Here is a 14,656-nt window from a genome sequence, read left to right as displayed (position 1 = left end):
ACAAAGCTCCTATCAGTGCTTGGTACCAGCTTGAGCTATCTTTATGGCTCAAACCAATAAGACAATTTGCTGAGGCCTGGAAGCACACCCTTCAGAGAATCCTTAATCTCTCCACATTTAATCAAGATCTAAATTTTATTTTGCTATATAACTCCTTTATTTTATCTTACTTTTCTTGTTTTGGAGTTTTACTTGCTTTCAGCACAGGAAGGCAAGTTCTTCCTGCTTCCAAGATGATGGACGGCAGGTAGCTCTTTTATGGAATTAGAGCTTGCTTCCAATAGGGAAGATGATTTTTTTTTTTTTCCTGGTCCTAGGATGGTAGAGAGCAGTCTTCAGCCTAAGACCCATTCCTAGGTAGGTAACTAAATTGGGGTTTGTCTTGGCTAAAATTAAAATTAACAGCCAGCTGGTCTTAATTTCTCCTTACCATTAGAACACTCAGTAATCATGTAAGTTATGTGATCATTTGTTTTGCTTAACTGTTTTTTTGTTGTTATTATTACTGTTTGTTTCTGTTTTTGTTGCTGTTTTGATTTGTTTCCCATTGGGTTTGACCAACTCTATCCGTCTTGATCAAATCTGAAAGAAAGCTCCAAATTATGAGGAATGAGGTCTCTGAAATGGCTAAATTTCCACCAGAAAAAAGTACTATGGTGGGAGGAGAAACACGGCCAGAAAAAGGAAAACAAAAAAGGAAAGATTTCTGATTTTGACTACTTAAGGGACTTTATTTACATATAAGGTCACCTTTTTCTAGCCAGGTGAAACTGAAAGCAATGGCTGTCACCCCATGCTACAGCTTAATAGTTAAGGTTCTGCCTTTTTTCCACCACGACAGCCTGGATTTTGGTTCCTAAATCAAGCTCTTTCTGGTTTGATACTTGGTACTTCTGAAATAGTGGCAATCTGCCCTAGCTGAAATATGGTAATGAGATTTAAAAAGATTTTGTTTAAAGGAGCTCAGTGGTTAAAGTCAGCTTAATTAAAAGCTAACGTCCAAGATGTGTCTGTGTCTGTGTGTGTTTGTATTTAAAAGGCCTTTATATTTGTTTTTTGTTTCCTTTCCTAGGACATTATCCTTTTTATTGAGCAAAAGTTTTTTCTTCTCAGTTGATCAAACTCTTTTATTCATTTACTTCTGCTGTCTCTCCTTTCTCTTGCACGCTCTGCTGCATGAGGGACCTGAAATAGTTTATAACAGCCTGGGTGGGGTTCTTTAAAGAAAACAGAGAAGGCTCCAGACTCCTTTTGGGGGATAAACCTGTTTATCCTTATGGAACCCCAAGGGTGTGAACAGATAAGTTCATCTCAGTTTTAAACTGCTTGCTTTTGTATTATGTTACCTGATTTATTGACTAAAATAGTTATTGAAACAGGCTACTCTTGGGTTTTTTAAGAAGAGTGTAGTGTAGACACTTAGAAATGTCTGTTTTAAACAAATTTTTTTAAGTGTACCATAAAAACATCACATTGTCTAACCTCATAATAATTCTCCCTTTTTGGAAACCCAGGATTAAGTGTCGGCTCTGCCCAGAGCTCATTGATCCAGTTAAAAGATAGGTATTCCCTACCTAAATACGATTGATTTCCTTACACAATCCCATGATAGATTTTTGTAATTTTATGTTTGATTTGACATTCATTTTTAATCTTCCTCTAGCACATCAGACTTCTTTTCTCTGTATCTTACGATGTAAATTTTGCTATTTGATTTTCACCTGAGTTGTTTCCTTTAATATGTATATTTAATGCTATTTAGCTTACAATTACCTAGGGTTGTGAAACAGGTTATCAAGAATTTGAAAGTCTAACAGGAATAAAAAGATTTTTCTGAATCTATAATATATGTATTTCTATCAGCATTCCTGATAAAGCTGGGGACACTGAGTTTGTATATTCTGGTGAGCCTTTTTTGCCAGAAGAAACAACTTCCCCATCCCCAGTAGTGGCAACATACCCATCCCTGACCCATGCTGCCATCAGCTTTTCCACCTTTGTCTGAGAAGATAAACCCTGTGCTGCCTGAGGCAACACTGATGGCCTCCCCGAGGCAGTTGTGAGGCAAGACAAAGTTTATTCTCCTCAGGACCCACCCCAAACCTATAACTAGAAGCGGGCCCCCAGAGGTGAGGTTCATAGTGTGACCCACAAGGAGGTGTGCTATATTCCAAAAGAACTACTTGAGTTTTCTAATTTATATAAACAGAATTCTGGAGAACAGGCAGGGAATGGCTATTAAAGGTGTGGGATAATAGTGGAAGAAACATAGAGGTTGATCAGGCTGAATTTATTGATTGGGGCCCACTACACAGGGATTATGCATTTAATGTTGCAGCCCAGGGAGTTAAAAAGGTTCTAATAATTTGTTTGCTTGGTTAGCTGAAAAGATTGCCCACTGTGGGTAAGCTGGCAATGCCTGATCTCCCTTGGTGTAATGTACAGGGAGGGATCAAAAGGCTTAGGAAGATTGGGATGCTGGTGTGGATTAGTCACTTTAGACCTACTCATCCCAGCTGGGAGGGTTCAGAAGACATACCCTTCACCAATACTTTGCAAAATAGATTTGTGAGGGCAGCACCTGCATCCTTGAAGAGCTCTGTGATTGCTCTTCTATGTATGCCAGATCTAACAGTGGGAACTGCAGTCACTCAACTACAAAATTTAAATGCAATGGGAATAACTGGATCCTGAGGTGGCACGAGCCAAGTGGCGGCACTCAACCATCAAAGGCAAGGTGGGCATAGCTATCATAATGGACAGCAGAGGCAAAGCAGCAATCAGAATAGTCTGACTCATGTAGAGCTCTGGCATTGGCTAATTAATCACACTGTTCCTAAAAGTGAAATTGATAGGAAGCCCACTGCATTCTTACTTAATTTATATAAGCAGAAAACTTCCAGGCCGAGTGGACAAAAGACTAACTTGAATTATATAAACAGAGAATCACAGCCCCTCAATCAATTTCCAGACTTGAACCAGTTTACAGACTGAGAACCCCTTGAATGAAGAGGAGGCCAGGTCCCCTTAGGAAGGACCCCAGTACACTACCGACAATTTATGCTGTTAATCTTTCTCCCATCCTTCCCCAAGGAGACCTCTGGCCTTTCACCTGGATAATTGTGCATTGGGGAAAGGGAAATGATCAGATATTTTGAGGATTACTGGACACTGACTCTGAGCTGACATTGATTTCAGGGGACCTAAAACGTCATTGTGGTCCTCCAGTTAAAGTAGAGGCTTATGGAGGTCAGGTAATTAATGGAGTTTTAGCTTATGTCTGACTTAGAGTAGGTCCAGTGGGTCCCTGGACTCATCCTGTGGTCATTTTCCCAGTGCCAGAATGCATAATTGGCATAAACATACTTTGCAGGCCAGGCGCGGTGGCTCACGCCTGTAATCCCAGCACTTTGGGAGGCTGAGGCAGGTGGATCACAAGGTCAGGAGATCGAGACCATCCTGGCTAACACGGTGAAACCCCGTCTCTACTAAAAATACAAAAAAATTAGCCGGGCATGGTGGTGGGCACCTGTAGTCCCAGCTACTCGGGAGGCTGAGGCAGGAGAATGGCATGAACTCAGAGGCGGAGCTTGCAGTGAGCTGAGATCGCGCCACTGCTCTCAAGCCTGGGTGACAGAGCGAGACTCTGTCTCAAAAAAAAAAAAAAAAAGAAAAAAAAAACATACTTTGCATCTAGCAGAAGCCCCATAGTGGCTCCCTGACTGGTAGGGTGAAGGCTATTATGGTGGGAAAGGCCAAATGGAAGCCATTAGAGCTGCCTCTACCTAGAAAAATAGTAAATCAAAAACAATATCACATCCCTGGAGGGACTGTAGAGATTACTGCCACCATCAAAAACCTGAAAGATGCAGGGTTGGTGATTCCCACTACATCCCAGTTCAACTCTCTTATTTGGCCTGTGAAGAAGACAGATGGATCTTGGAGAATGACAGTGGATTATCATAAGCTTAACCAAGTGGTGACTCTGATTGCAGCTACTGTACTAGAAATGGTTTCTTTGCTTGAGTAAATTAACACACCTCTTGGTACCTGGTATGCAGCCATTGATTTGGCAAATGCCTTTTTCTCCATTCTTGTCCATAAGGCCCACCAGAAGCAATTTGCCTTCAGCTAGCAAGGCCAGCAATATCCTATCTCAGGGGTATATCAACTTTCCAGCTTTGTGTCATAATATTATTTGGAGAGATCTTGATAACTTTTCCCTTTCACAAGATATCAAACTGGTCCATTACATTGATGACATTATGCTGATTGGATCCAGTGAGCAAGAAGTAGCAAACACACTGGATTTGTTGGTGAGATATTTGTATGCCAGAGGATGGGAAATAAATCTGACTAAAATTCAGGGACCTTCTACCTCAGTAAAATTTCTAGGGGTCCAGTGGTTGGGGCCTATCAAAATACTCCTCCTAAGGTGAAGGATAAGTTGCTGCATTTGGCCTCTTCTACAAAGAGGCATAACACCTAATGGGCCTATTTAGATTTTAGAGACAACACATTCCTCATTTGGGTGTGTTATTCTGGTTTATTTATTGAGTGACCAAAAAGGCTGCCAATCTTGAGTGAGGTCCAGAATAGGAGAAGGCTCTGCAACAGGTCCAGGCTGCTGAGCAAGCTTTTCTACCATTTGGGCCATATAACCCAGCAGATCCAATGGTGCTTGAGGCATCAGTGGCAGAGAGGAATGTTGTTTGGAGCCTTTGGCAGACCCTCATAGGTGAATCACCATGGAGGCCTCTAGGATTGTGGAGCAAGGCCCTGCTATCTTTTGCAGATAACTACTCTCCTTTTGAGAGACAGCTCTTGGCCTGTTACTGGGCTTTGGTGGAAACTGAACTTTTGTCAATGGGTCATTGAGTCACCATGCAATCTGAACTGTCTATCATGAACTGGGTGCTTTCTGACCCATCTAGCCATAAAGTGGGGCATGCACAGCAGCATTCCATCATCAAATGGAAGTGGTGTATATATAATTGGGCTTGAGTAGGTCCTGAAAACACTAGTAAGTTACATGAGGAAGTGGCTCAAATGCCCATATACTCCACTCCTGCCACCTTGCCTTTTCTCCCACAGCCTGCACTGATGGTCTCATGGGGAGTTCCTTATGATCAGTTGACAGAGAAAGAGAAGACTAGTGCCTGGTTCACAGATGGTTCTGCACAACATGCAGGCACCACCTGAAAGTGGACAGCTGCAGCAATACAACCTCTTTCTAGAACTGTCATCCCTGAATGACAGCCGTGAAGGAAAATCTTCCCAGTGGGCAGAACTTCGAGCAGTGCACCTGGTTGTGCACTTTGCATGGAAGGAAAAGTGGCCAGATGTGAAATTATATACTGATTCATGGACTGTAGCCAATGGTTTGGCTGGAAGGTTAGTGACTTACAAGAAACATGACTGGAAAATTAGTGACAAGGAAATTTCAGGAAGAGGTATGTGGATGGACCTCTCTGAGTGGCCAAAAACTGTGACGTTTGTATCCCATGTGAATGCTCACCAACGGGTGAGCTCAGCAGAGGAGGATTTTAATAATCAAGTGGATAGGATGACTCATTCTGTGGACACCACTCAGCCTCTATCCCCAGCCACCCCTGGAATTGCCCAATGGGCCCATGAACAAAGTGGCCATGGTGGCAGAGATGCAAGTTACACATGAGCTCAGCAACATGGACTTCCACTCACCGAGGCTGACCTGGCTACGGCCACTGCTGAGTGCCCAATTTGCCAGCAGCAGAGACCAGCACAGAGCCCTTGATATGGCACCATTCCTTGGGGGTGATCAGCCAGCTAATTGGTGGCAGGTTCATTATATTGGACCTCTTCCATCATGGAAAGGACAGCAGTTTGTCCTCACTGGAATAGACACTTACTCTGGATATGGGTTTGCCTATCCTGCACATAATGCTTCTGCCAAGACTTTCATTCATGGACTCAAATAATGCCTTATCTACCATCATGGTATTCCACACAGCATTGCCTCTGACCAAGGCACTCACTTTATGGCTAAAGAAGTGTGGCAGTATGCTCATATTCATGGAATTCACTGGTCTTACCATGTTGCCCATCATCCTGAAGCAGCTGGATGACAGAATGGTGGAATGGCCTTTTGAAGTCACACAACACCAACTATGTGACAATACTTTGCAGGGCTAGGGCAAAGTTATCCAGAGGGCTGTGTATGCTCTGAATCAGCATCCAATATATGGTACTGTTTCTCCCATAGCCAGGATTCACAGGTCCAGAAATCAAGGGATGGAAGTGGAAGTGGCACCACTCACCATCCCCTCTAATGACACACTAGCAAAATTTGTGTTTCCTGTTCCCATGACATTATGTTCTGCTGGCCTCGAGGTCTCAGTTCCAGAGGGAGGAATGCTGCCAAGAGGGGACACAATAACGATTCAATTTAATTGGAAGTTAAGATTGCCACCTGCACACCTTTCCTGCCTAAGTCAACAGGCTAAGAAGAGAGTTACAGTGTTGGTTGGGGTGATTTTCCCAGACTATCAAGATGAAATAAGTCTACTATACCACAGTGAAGCTAAGAAAGAGTATGCGTGAAATACAGGAGAGCTCTTAGGGTATCTCTTAGTTTTACCATGCCCTGTGATGAGGGTCAATGGGAAACTACAACAGCCCTATTCAGGCAGGACTGCAAATGGGTTCCAGACCCCTCAGGAATGAAGGTTTGGGTCACTCCCCAGGTTAAAAACCACAGCCTGCTGAGGTACTTGCTGAAGGCAAAGGGAATACAGAATGGGTAGTAGAAGAAGGTAGTCATTAATGCCAGCTACGACCATGTGACCAGTTGCAGAAATGAGGACAGTAATTGTAACGAGTATTTCCTCCTTATTTTGTTAAGGACAAGTTTGTGCATTTATACACTTGTACTAAGAAATTATCTTCATCTGATTTCCTTTTTCCTTTATTATACGACGTAAGATTTGTTGACTTTATATCAGCATTTAGGTGTTGTTAATTTTATGTAATAGCATTTGGGTTGGGGATTGGTGCATTTCCAGTTGTACGAAGAATAGTTGCATTATGTTAGGTGTAATTATGGCCTTATTATTGTCTTTGCTTGAAGATTATGTATGATTTCAGGAGATGTATATGGGTTCAAGTTGACAAGGGGAGGACTTGAGATGGTTAATATTGCCAACTTGATTGGAGGAAAGGATGCAGAGTATTGTTCCTGGGTGTGTCTGGGAGGGTGTTGTCAAAGGAGATTAACATTTGAGTAAGTGGACTGGGAAAGACCCACCCTCAATCTGGGTGAACACAATCTAATCAGCTGCCAGCGAGGCCAGTGTTAAAGCAGGCAGAAGAACGTGGGGAGACTAGACTGGTTTAGTCTTCTGGCCTCATCTTTCTCCCGTGCTGAATGCTTCCTGCCATCAAATATCGGACTCCAAGTTCTTCAGCTTTGGTACTGAGACTGGCTTCCTTGCTCCTCAGCTTGGAGATGGCCTATTGTGGCACCTCACCTTGTGATTATGTGAGTCAATACTCCTTAATAAACTCCCCTTTATATATACATCTATTAGTTCTGTCCCTCTAGAGAACCTTTATGGAGTAGGTGTTATTATTATTCCCCTTTTAAAGATGAAGAAATCAAAACACAGAGAGGGTAAGTAGCCTGCCCAGGATTACACAGATTTTAAGACAGTGACACCTGAGGATAGGTTGGGTACCATGCTTGCTAACCCTCTAGGGCAGTGACTTCACTCTGCAACCTTATGAAGTCCTCTGAATAAGTGCCTCATTTTTATTTTTTAGAATTTCACGGGTGACCTAAATAACCACTAGGTGTTTTAGTTTCTTAGTTTGCATTTTTGCATAACTTAAAGATTTCAGGTCATTGAATTTCATTTGCTTATACTTTTTTGTTTGCTTGTTTAAATCAATTTTGCTTCTTGTACAAAGCAAACCTCATTTTCCTCAGAGCTCTAGAAACCAACAAGTGTACCCAAACCACAGCCATGTACCTCTTGCTTGCTGAAAGGATCCTGAGAGAAATGCAAGACAAAGAAATACAGATGAGCTCTGCAAGCCCTAGAAATAGTAAGGCCCAGCTCAGGTAAGAAAAAAACTCTTTGCTAATTTTAGTAAGTTTAAAGTTTGGAAATAGTAAACTTTTTTTTGTTGTTAATACTTCCTAACTTTGTGAGGCTAGAGAGTACAAACAGTGATCCCAACTTCCTGACTCAGCTTCCTGATCTGTAAAATGGTAGTAATAATCCTCTCTACCTCATGGGATTGTGGTGAAAGATATGCAAATCAACAGATGTGAAGTACTTAGGACAGGGCTCCACATGTTTGCTGCCATTGCTATAAATTTTCACCATCATTATTATCTTCAGGAATAAATGATTCCCCTTCTTCTCTCTTCCTTCCTCTACCTCTTCCTTCCTCTCTTCCTCTCTTCCAGCTCCTCCTCCTCTCTCCTCATCTTCCTGCCTTTTTTTTTGGCCATATTACTTTCCACTTAAAATCAAAGCATAAAAAGGGTTTACTTTTTGAGCTCATCACTATGAAATTTATTTAGAATTTATCTTTATCCATTTAGATATAGATAATTTGTAGAACTGTAATAAAACTGAAGGGTATTCCCAATTCTGAATAAATCTCTACTTTGAATCCAAATATGTATATTTATTACTGTTACAAGGTCTACATTATTATTATTGTGTAATTATTATTATTGAAAAAGATAAACATATAATTATTGTTGTTACATTATTATTATTGAAAATTTGTTATGAGAATAATTATTATTGTCTCTTAGGATTCTTTCAGCAACAAAGAAATAAGTGGCTGTGATGTGGGTATACCTGTTGATTTCCAGGGCTCTGAGGAAAACAAAATTTACTTTTTACAAGAGGCATAATTGATTTAATGAAGCAAACAAAAAAATACTAGTAAACAAAATTCAATGACTTGGAATCTCTAAATTATGCAAAAAAATACAAACTAGGGGTCAAACGCCTAGTAATTACTTAGGCCACTCTTGACTCTTGAAATTCTAAAAACAACTGCATAAAAATGTTCATATCTGTAAGAAAAATCCAAAATGCTGATGGTAGCTGAGATGGATGTCAGTGTTAGATGCATAAGAAAAGGTAATGAGTAAAAAGGGAAAGGTAAATGAGGCTTCCAAGGATGTGCAGATTATCCAAAAATTTAATTGCATGTCAGTGTTTATTTTTGTTAAACTGGCTTACTTGCTTCCATCAGAAGTAAGAAATGTAGATGAGGTCCATGTTACATAAATGTGCACAGAAAAATTAGAAAAATCTTTGTTTTCAGATTCTCTTTGCATTTATTGGTGATTTAAGCTCTAAAGAATTATTCATGTGTTAAGAATATGTCATCATTAACCTCTTTGAATGAAAGCAATGTATTCATTCATCCATTTAAAAAGTAATGCTTGCCAAGTACTTAGTCTGACCAAGTGTGCTGGCTAGGCAATGGGGGCATAACTTCCACAAGGCTCACATTCCCTACCCACTCTCTTGCAGCTGACCTGCCGTGAGACATACCTCAAGAGTACTCCAGAGAATTCCACAAGGCCCAGAAATATGTAAGCATTTAGGAACTTTCTACAGTGAAAATACACCATGAACAGAGGATAGAAGCAACAGCTAAGATCACTTTTTATAAACTGTACAGTGTGGGTCACGGCTCATTGTGATGAGGCAGGCCAAGGCATGAGATTGCAGAGAAAGAGCCCAAGGTAAAATTCAAGGGTACACTTACTTCTTAGGGTGGCTTCTTCAGCTGAGTGCCAGATAAAAAGATAGCTTGTGTTGAAGCAGTATATTGTAAGACTAAGGTGTGTCTTAAACTCAGGAATTACCCTCAGAACGAAGAGCTGCTCATAATGAGAGCAGCAGGCAAGACCTAAGACTTGTTGAGGGATCAGCAGGCTCTAGCCTCCTACTTTCTTCCCTATGTAAGGTATGTGCTTGCTAATGGATGGGCAAACTGGAGTCATCCGAACCATTAAAATTCCCCTCTTTGGATTTATAATTGAATATACATTAATTAAATAGTTTTGTATGACTCCATTGTCATTATTTGTATAATTGTTTATTTAAGCTTAGAACAGTCAGTCAATTGTGGTGGGAGATATGAACAGCTTTTTATCCACTTGAAAATGCCAAATTGTTTTCTACATATTCCTAAAGTGAAGGTCCTCAGCATGTGTAGCAAGTGTCCTGTTTGTTGTTCTTTGTTTAGTTCATTTAAGTGTCTGTGGGTATATCTGCAAAAACTCATAAGGCACCTGAAAAACTATAGAAATCTGTGCTTAAACCAAAATTAAGAACCTGGGTTTATTTTAGTAAATCTTTCTCTCCAGTTTTCTAGAAACATCCTAAAGATATACATCCTTTATACAGACCTAACCTTCTCAGGAACCACACACTCCCACTGAGTGTTGCATGTGATAGTTTGCTCTACCGCAGAGGTTCATCTGTAAGTACAACCTGCAGCCTCCTGACACCCCCAGGTCACGTATCTAGGTCAGATCACTCATCCAGGCCAGGAAAGCCCTCCCAATGGGAACCTGCTTTTTAGTTGTCCAGAGTACACCTTCTTGCTCTCATATTCAACTGTATCGTTCAACATGTTATATGACTTTCACTTTTCATGTGAGAAAATGTTTCATATTTTCATAGAGAGTACCTCATGGAAGTTAATCATCATTGAAACAAAACAACTGTGCCTTTGTTTTGTGTTGCCCTTGATTTCAAACTTCTTCAGTTATTAAAAAATGATTGGGCTGGGCGCAGTGGGTCATGCCTATAATCCCAGCACTTTGGGAGGCTGATGTGGGCAGATCACCTGAGGTCAGGAGTTTGAGACCAGCCTGGCCAATGTGGTAAAACCCTGTCTCTACTAAAAATACAAAAATAATCCGGGCGTGGTGGCACATACCTGTAATCCCAGCTACTCTGGAGGCTGAGGCAGGAGAATTGCTTGAACCTGGGAGGTGGAGGTTGCAGTGAGCCAAGATTATGCCATTGCACTCCGGCCTGGGTGACAAAAGCGAAACTCCATATCAAAAAAAAGAAAAAAAATGGCTTCGGTTTTTAAATATCCAAGTATGGGAAGGCCAAAGGTCTCCCCAGATTCAGTTGAAACAAGATGACACCAATATATATTATAATCAAACTGTCAAAAATTAAAGAGATTTTGAGAGCAAGAGAAAAGAAACAAGTAACAGATAAAGGAGTTCCAATTACAGGCCAGGAAAGAGTGGGATGATATATTTAAAGTGCTGAAGGTGAAAATCTTTGCCAAACAAGAATACTTTAACTGGCAAACTGTCCTTCAGAAACAAAGACATAACGGCTTTCCCAGACAAACGAAAGCTGAGGGAGTTTATCATCACCAGACCCATGTTACAAAAAAATGCTAAAGGGAATTATTTAAGCTAAAGGAAAAGGACACTAATTAGTAACATGAAAACATATGAAAGTATTAAAAAACTAGTGAAAGTGAGAACACAATAGAATTCAAAATGCCCTAATATTGTCATGGTGGTGTGTAAATCACCTATATCTTTAGTATAAAAGTTAAAAGATAAAATTATTAAAAATAATAATAGCAATATCATCACTGCAATAATTTAAGGACTATACAATACAAAAAGATGTAAATAGTGATATCAAGAACAACATGTGGGAGGGGGCAGTAAAAGATTAGAGTTTTTAATGTGATCAAAGATAAGTTGTTATCCAGTTAAAATAGTGTAATCAGTGTAAGATGTTTTATATAAGCCTTAGGAAAACCACAAAGCGAAAACCTGTATTACTTATATGAAAGATAAAAAGTAAGGAATCAGCCAGGCACAGTGGCTCACCTTGTAATCCCAGCACTTTGGGAGGCTGAAGTGGCCTGGATCACTTCAGCCCAGGAGTTACTGACTGCCTGAGAAACATAACGAAAGACTGTCTCTGCAAAAAATACAAAAAGTACGCAGGTGTGGTGGTACCCACCTGTAGTCCCAGCTACTCAGGAGGCTGAGGTGGGAGACTCACCTGAATCTGCGAAGTCGAGGCTGCAGTGAGCCATGATCATGACATTGAGCTCCAGCTTGGGTGACAGAATGAGGCCCTGTCTCAGGAAAAAAAAAAAAAAAAGAAAAGAAAGTAAAAGAAAAAAGAAAAAGAATCAATGTATGCTGTAGAGAAAATCGCCTAACCACTAAAAAAGATAGCAAGAAAGGAAGAAAGGAAAAAAGAATCTACAGAACAACCAGAAAATAATTAACAAAATGATAATACTAACTTCTTACTTATCAATAATTATCTTGAATGTAAAGAGATTAAACTCTTCAATAAAAAGAGAGAGTGAATAAATGATTTCTTTAAGTGACCCAACTATATGCTGGTAAAAGAGACTCACTTCAACTTTATAACTGAAAGTCATATGGAAAGAAAGTGAAAGGATGAAAAAAGATAAACCATGTAAATAAAAACCAAGAGAGCAGAAGTACTATACTTACTTCAGATAAAATAAAATTTGAGTCAAAACTTCAAAAAGAGACAAAGAAAGTTGCTATGTAACCATCAGGGAATCAGTTCATCAAGAAGCTATAACAATTGTGAATACATATGCAACTAACATCTGAACACTTAGATGAATGGAGCAAATATGAATAGATCTGAAGGAAGATATAGATTGCAATACAAAAATAGTAAGGGACTTCTCTACCACAGCTTCAACAATGGACAGATTATCCAGACAGAAAATCAATAAGGAAATATCAGACTTAAACTACACTTTAGACCAAATGGACCTAACAGACATATACAGAAAATTTCATCCAAAAGCAGCAGAATATACATTCTTTTCAAGTGCACATAGAATATTCTCCAATATAGATCATGTGTTAGTTCGCAAAACAAGAAAAAACAAATACAAAAGGATTAAAATTATATCAAGTATTTTTTCCAACCACAATAGTATGAAACTAGAAATCAGTAACAGAAGGAATTTTGGGAATTTCTATATATTTCATGGAAATTAAACAGCATGCTAACAACCAATGAATCAATGAATAAATTTAAAGGAAAACTAAAAAATATCTTGAGACAAATTAAAGTGGAAACAAATTATATCAAAATATAAGAAATGCAGTTCTTTTTCTAAATAATACTCTATTGTGCACTTATGAAAAAGCAGTTCTGAAAGAAAAGTTTATAGCAATAAATGCCTACACCACAGATAAATAAAGATCTCAAATAAACAATGTAATGTTATACCTCAAGGAACTAAAAAAATAAGAAAAACTAAGCCCAGAGTTAGTAGAAAGAAGGAAATAATAAAGATAAGAGCTGAAATAAATAAAATAGAAACAAGACAAACAATAGAAAGATCAAATAAACTACACATTTTTTGAAAAGATAAACAAATTGACAAACCCTTAGCCAGACTAAGAAAAAAAGCAAGAAGACAAAATCAGAAATGAGCTGTAACATCTGAAATACATTACATTACAATTGAAATGCAAAGGATTATGAGACTACTATGAACAATTATAGGCCATCAAATTTAATAACCCACCAGAAGTGAATAAATTCCTAGACACACACAACCTACCAAGATTGAATCATGCAGAAATATAAAATCTGAAAAGATCAATAATAATGGCTGGGCGCGGTGGCTCAAGCCTGTAATCCTAGCACTTTGGGAGGACGAGACGGGTGGATCACGAGGTCAGGAGATCGAGACCACCCTGGCTAACACGATGAAACCCGTCTCTACTAAAAAATACAAAAAACTAGCCAGGCGTGGTGGCGGGCGCCTGTAGTCCCAGCTACTCGGGAGGCTGAGGCAGGAGAATGGCGTGAACCTGGGAGGTGGGAGCTTGCAGTGAGCTTAGATCTGGCCACTGCACTCCAGCCTGGGCGACAGAGCGAGACTCCGTCTCAAAAAAAAAAAAAAAAAAAAAAAGATCAATAATAAGTAAGGAGATGAAAGTAGTAAGAAAAAGTCTCCCGCCAAAGAAAAGCCCAGGACCTGATGGCTTCATTACTAAATTCTACAATGTATGTAAAGAAATAGTACCAATTCTTCTCAAACTCTTCAAAAGAAATTAAAGAAGAAGGAATACTTCCAAACTGATTTTAAAGGGTCAGTGTTACTGTGAAACCAAATCCAGATAAAGACCCCACAAGAAAAGAAAACTGTAAGCTAATATCCCTGATGAACATAGATGCAAAAATCCTCAACAAAATACCATGAAATCAAATGTAACAGTATATTAAGTGGATTGCTCACCACCATCAAGTGGAGTTTATCCCAGGAATACAAAGATGGTTCAATATACACAAATCTATAAATCTATAATGTGATATATCACATTAACAGAATGAAGGACAAAAGTCATATAATCATATCAGTAGATTTGATAAAATTAAAAAAACATTTGATAAAATTAAATATTTTTCATAAGGAAAACTCAAAAAATTAGGTATGGATGGAACACCTCAGGAAAATAAATGCCATAGATAACAAATCCACAGCTAACTTCACACTCAATGGTGAAAACTGGAAATCTTTCCCTTTAAGATCAGGAAAAAGACAAGGATGCCCAAATTTTCCACGTCTATTCATGTACTGG

General features: G+C 39.4%; 2 protein-coding genes across 2 annotated transcripts in view; one reads left to right on the top strand and one right to left on the bottom strand.

Moving 5' to 3' along the window:
* IRGM (immunity related GTPase M) overlaps positions 1–10,953 on the top strand; it is a 33,213-nt gene extending 22,260 nt beyond the window's left edge. The window contains 1 exon segment of the mRNA XM_073010342.1: positions 9,543–10,953. Coding sequence (XP_072866443.1) covers positions 9,543–9,608 — 66 coding nt within the window. The 3' untranslated portion in view covers positions 9,609–10,953.
* ZNF300 (zinc finger protein 300) overlaps positions 1–14,656 on the bottom strand; it is a 46,391-nt gene that overhangs the window by 3,726 nt on the left and 28,009 nt on the right. The window contains exons 8-9 of the mRNA XM_073010575.1: positions 12,069–12,144; positions 10,963–11,060 (exon numbers count right to left, since the gene is read on the bottom strand). The gene's annotated coding sequence lies outside the window, so the exon portion shown is untranslated. The remainder of the gene's footprint in view (positions 1–10,962; positions 11,061–12,068; positions 12,145–14,656) is intronic.

The sequence above is a fragment of the Chlorocebus sabaeus genome, chromosome 23, assembly GCF_047675955.1.
Source record: "Chlorocebus sabaeus isolate Y175 chromosome 23, mChlSab1.0.hap1, whole genome shotgun sequence".
NCBI lineage: Eukaryota > Metazoa > Chordata > Mammalia > Primates > Cercopithecidae > Chlorocebus > Chlorocebus sabaeus.
The sequence above is the reverse complement of the archived record's forward strand: the minus strand, read 5'-3'. Positions and strand labels throughout refer to the sequence as shown.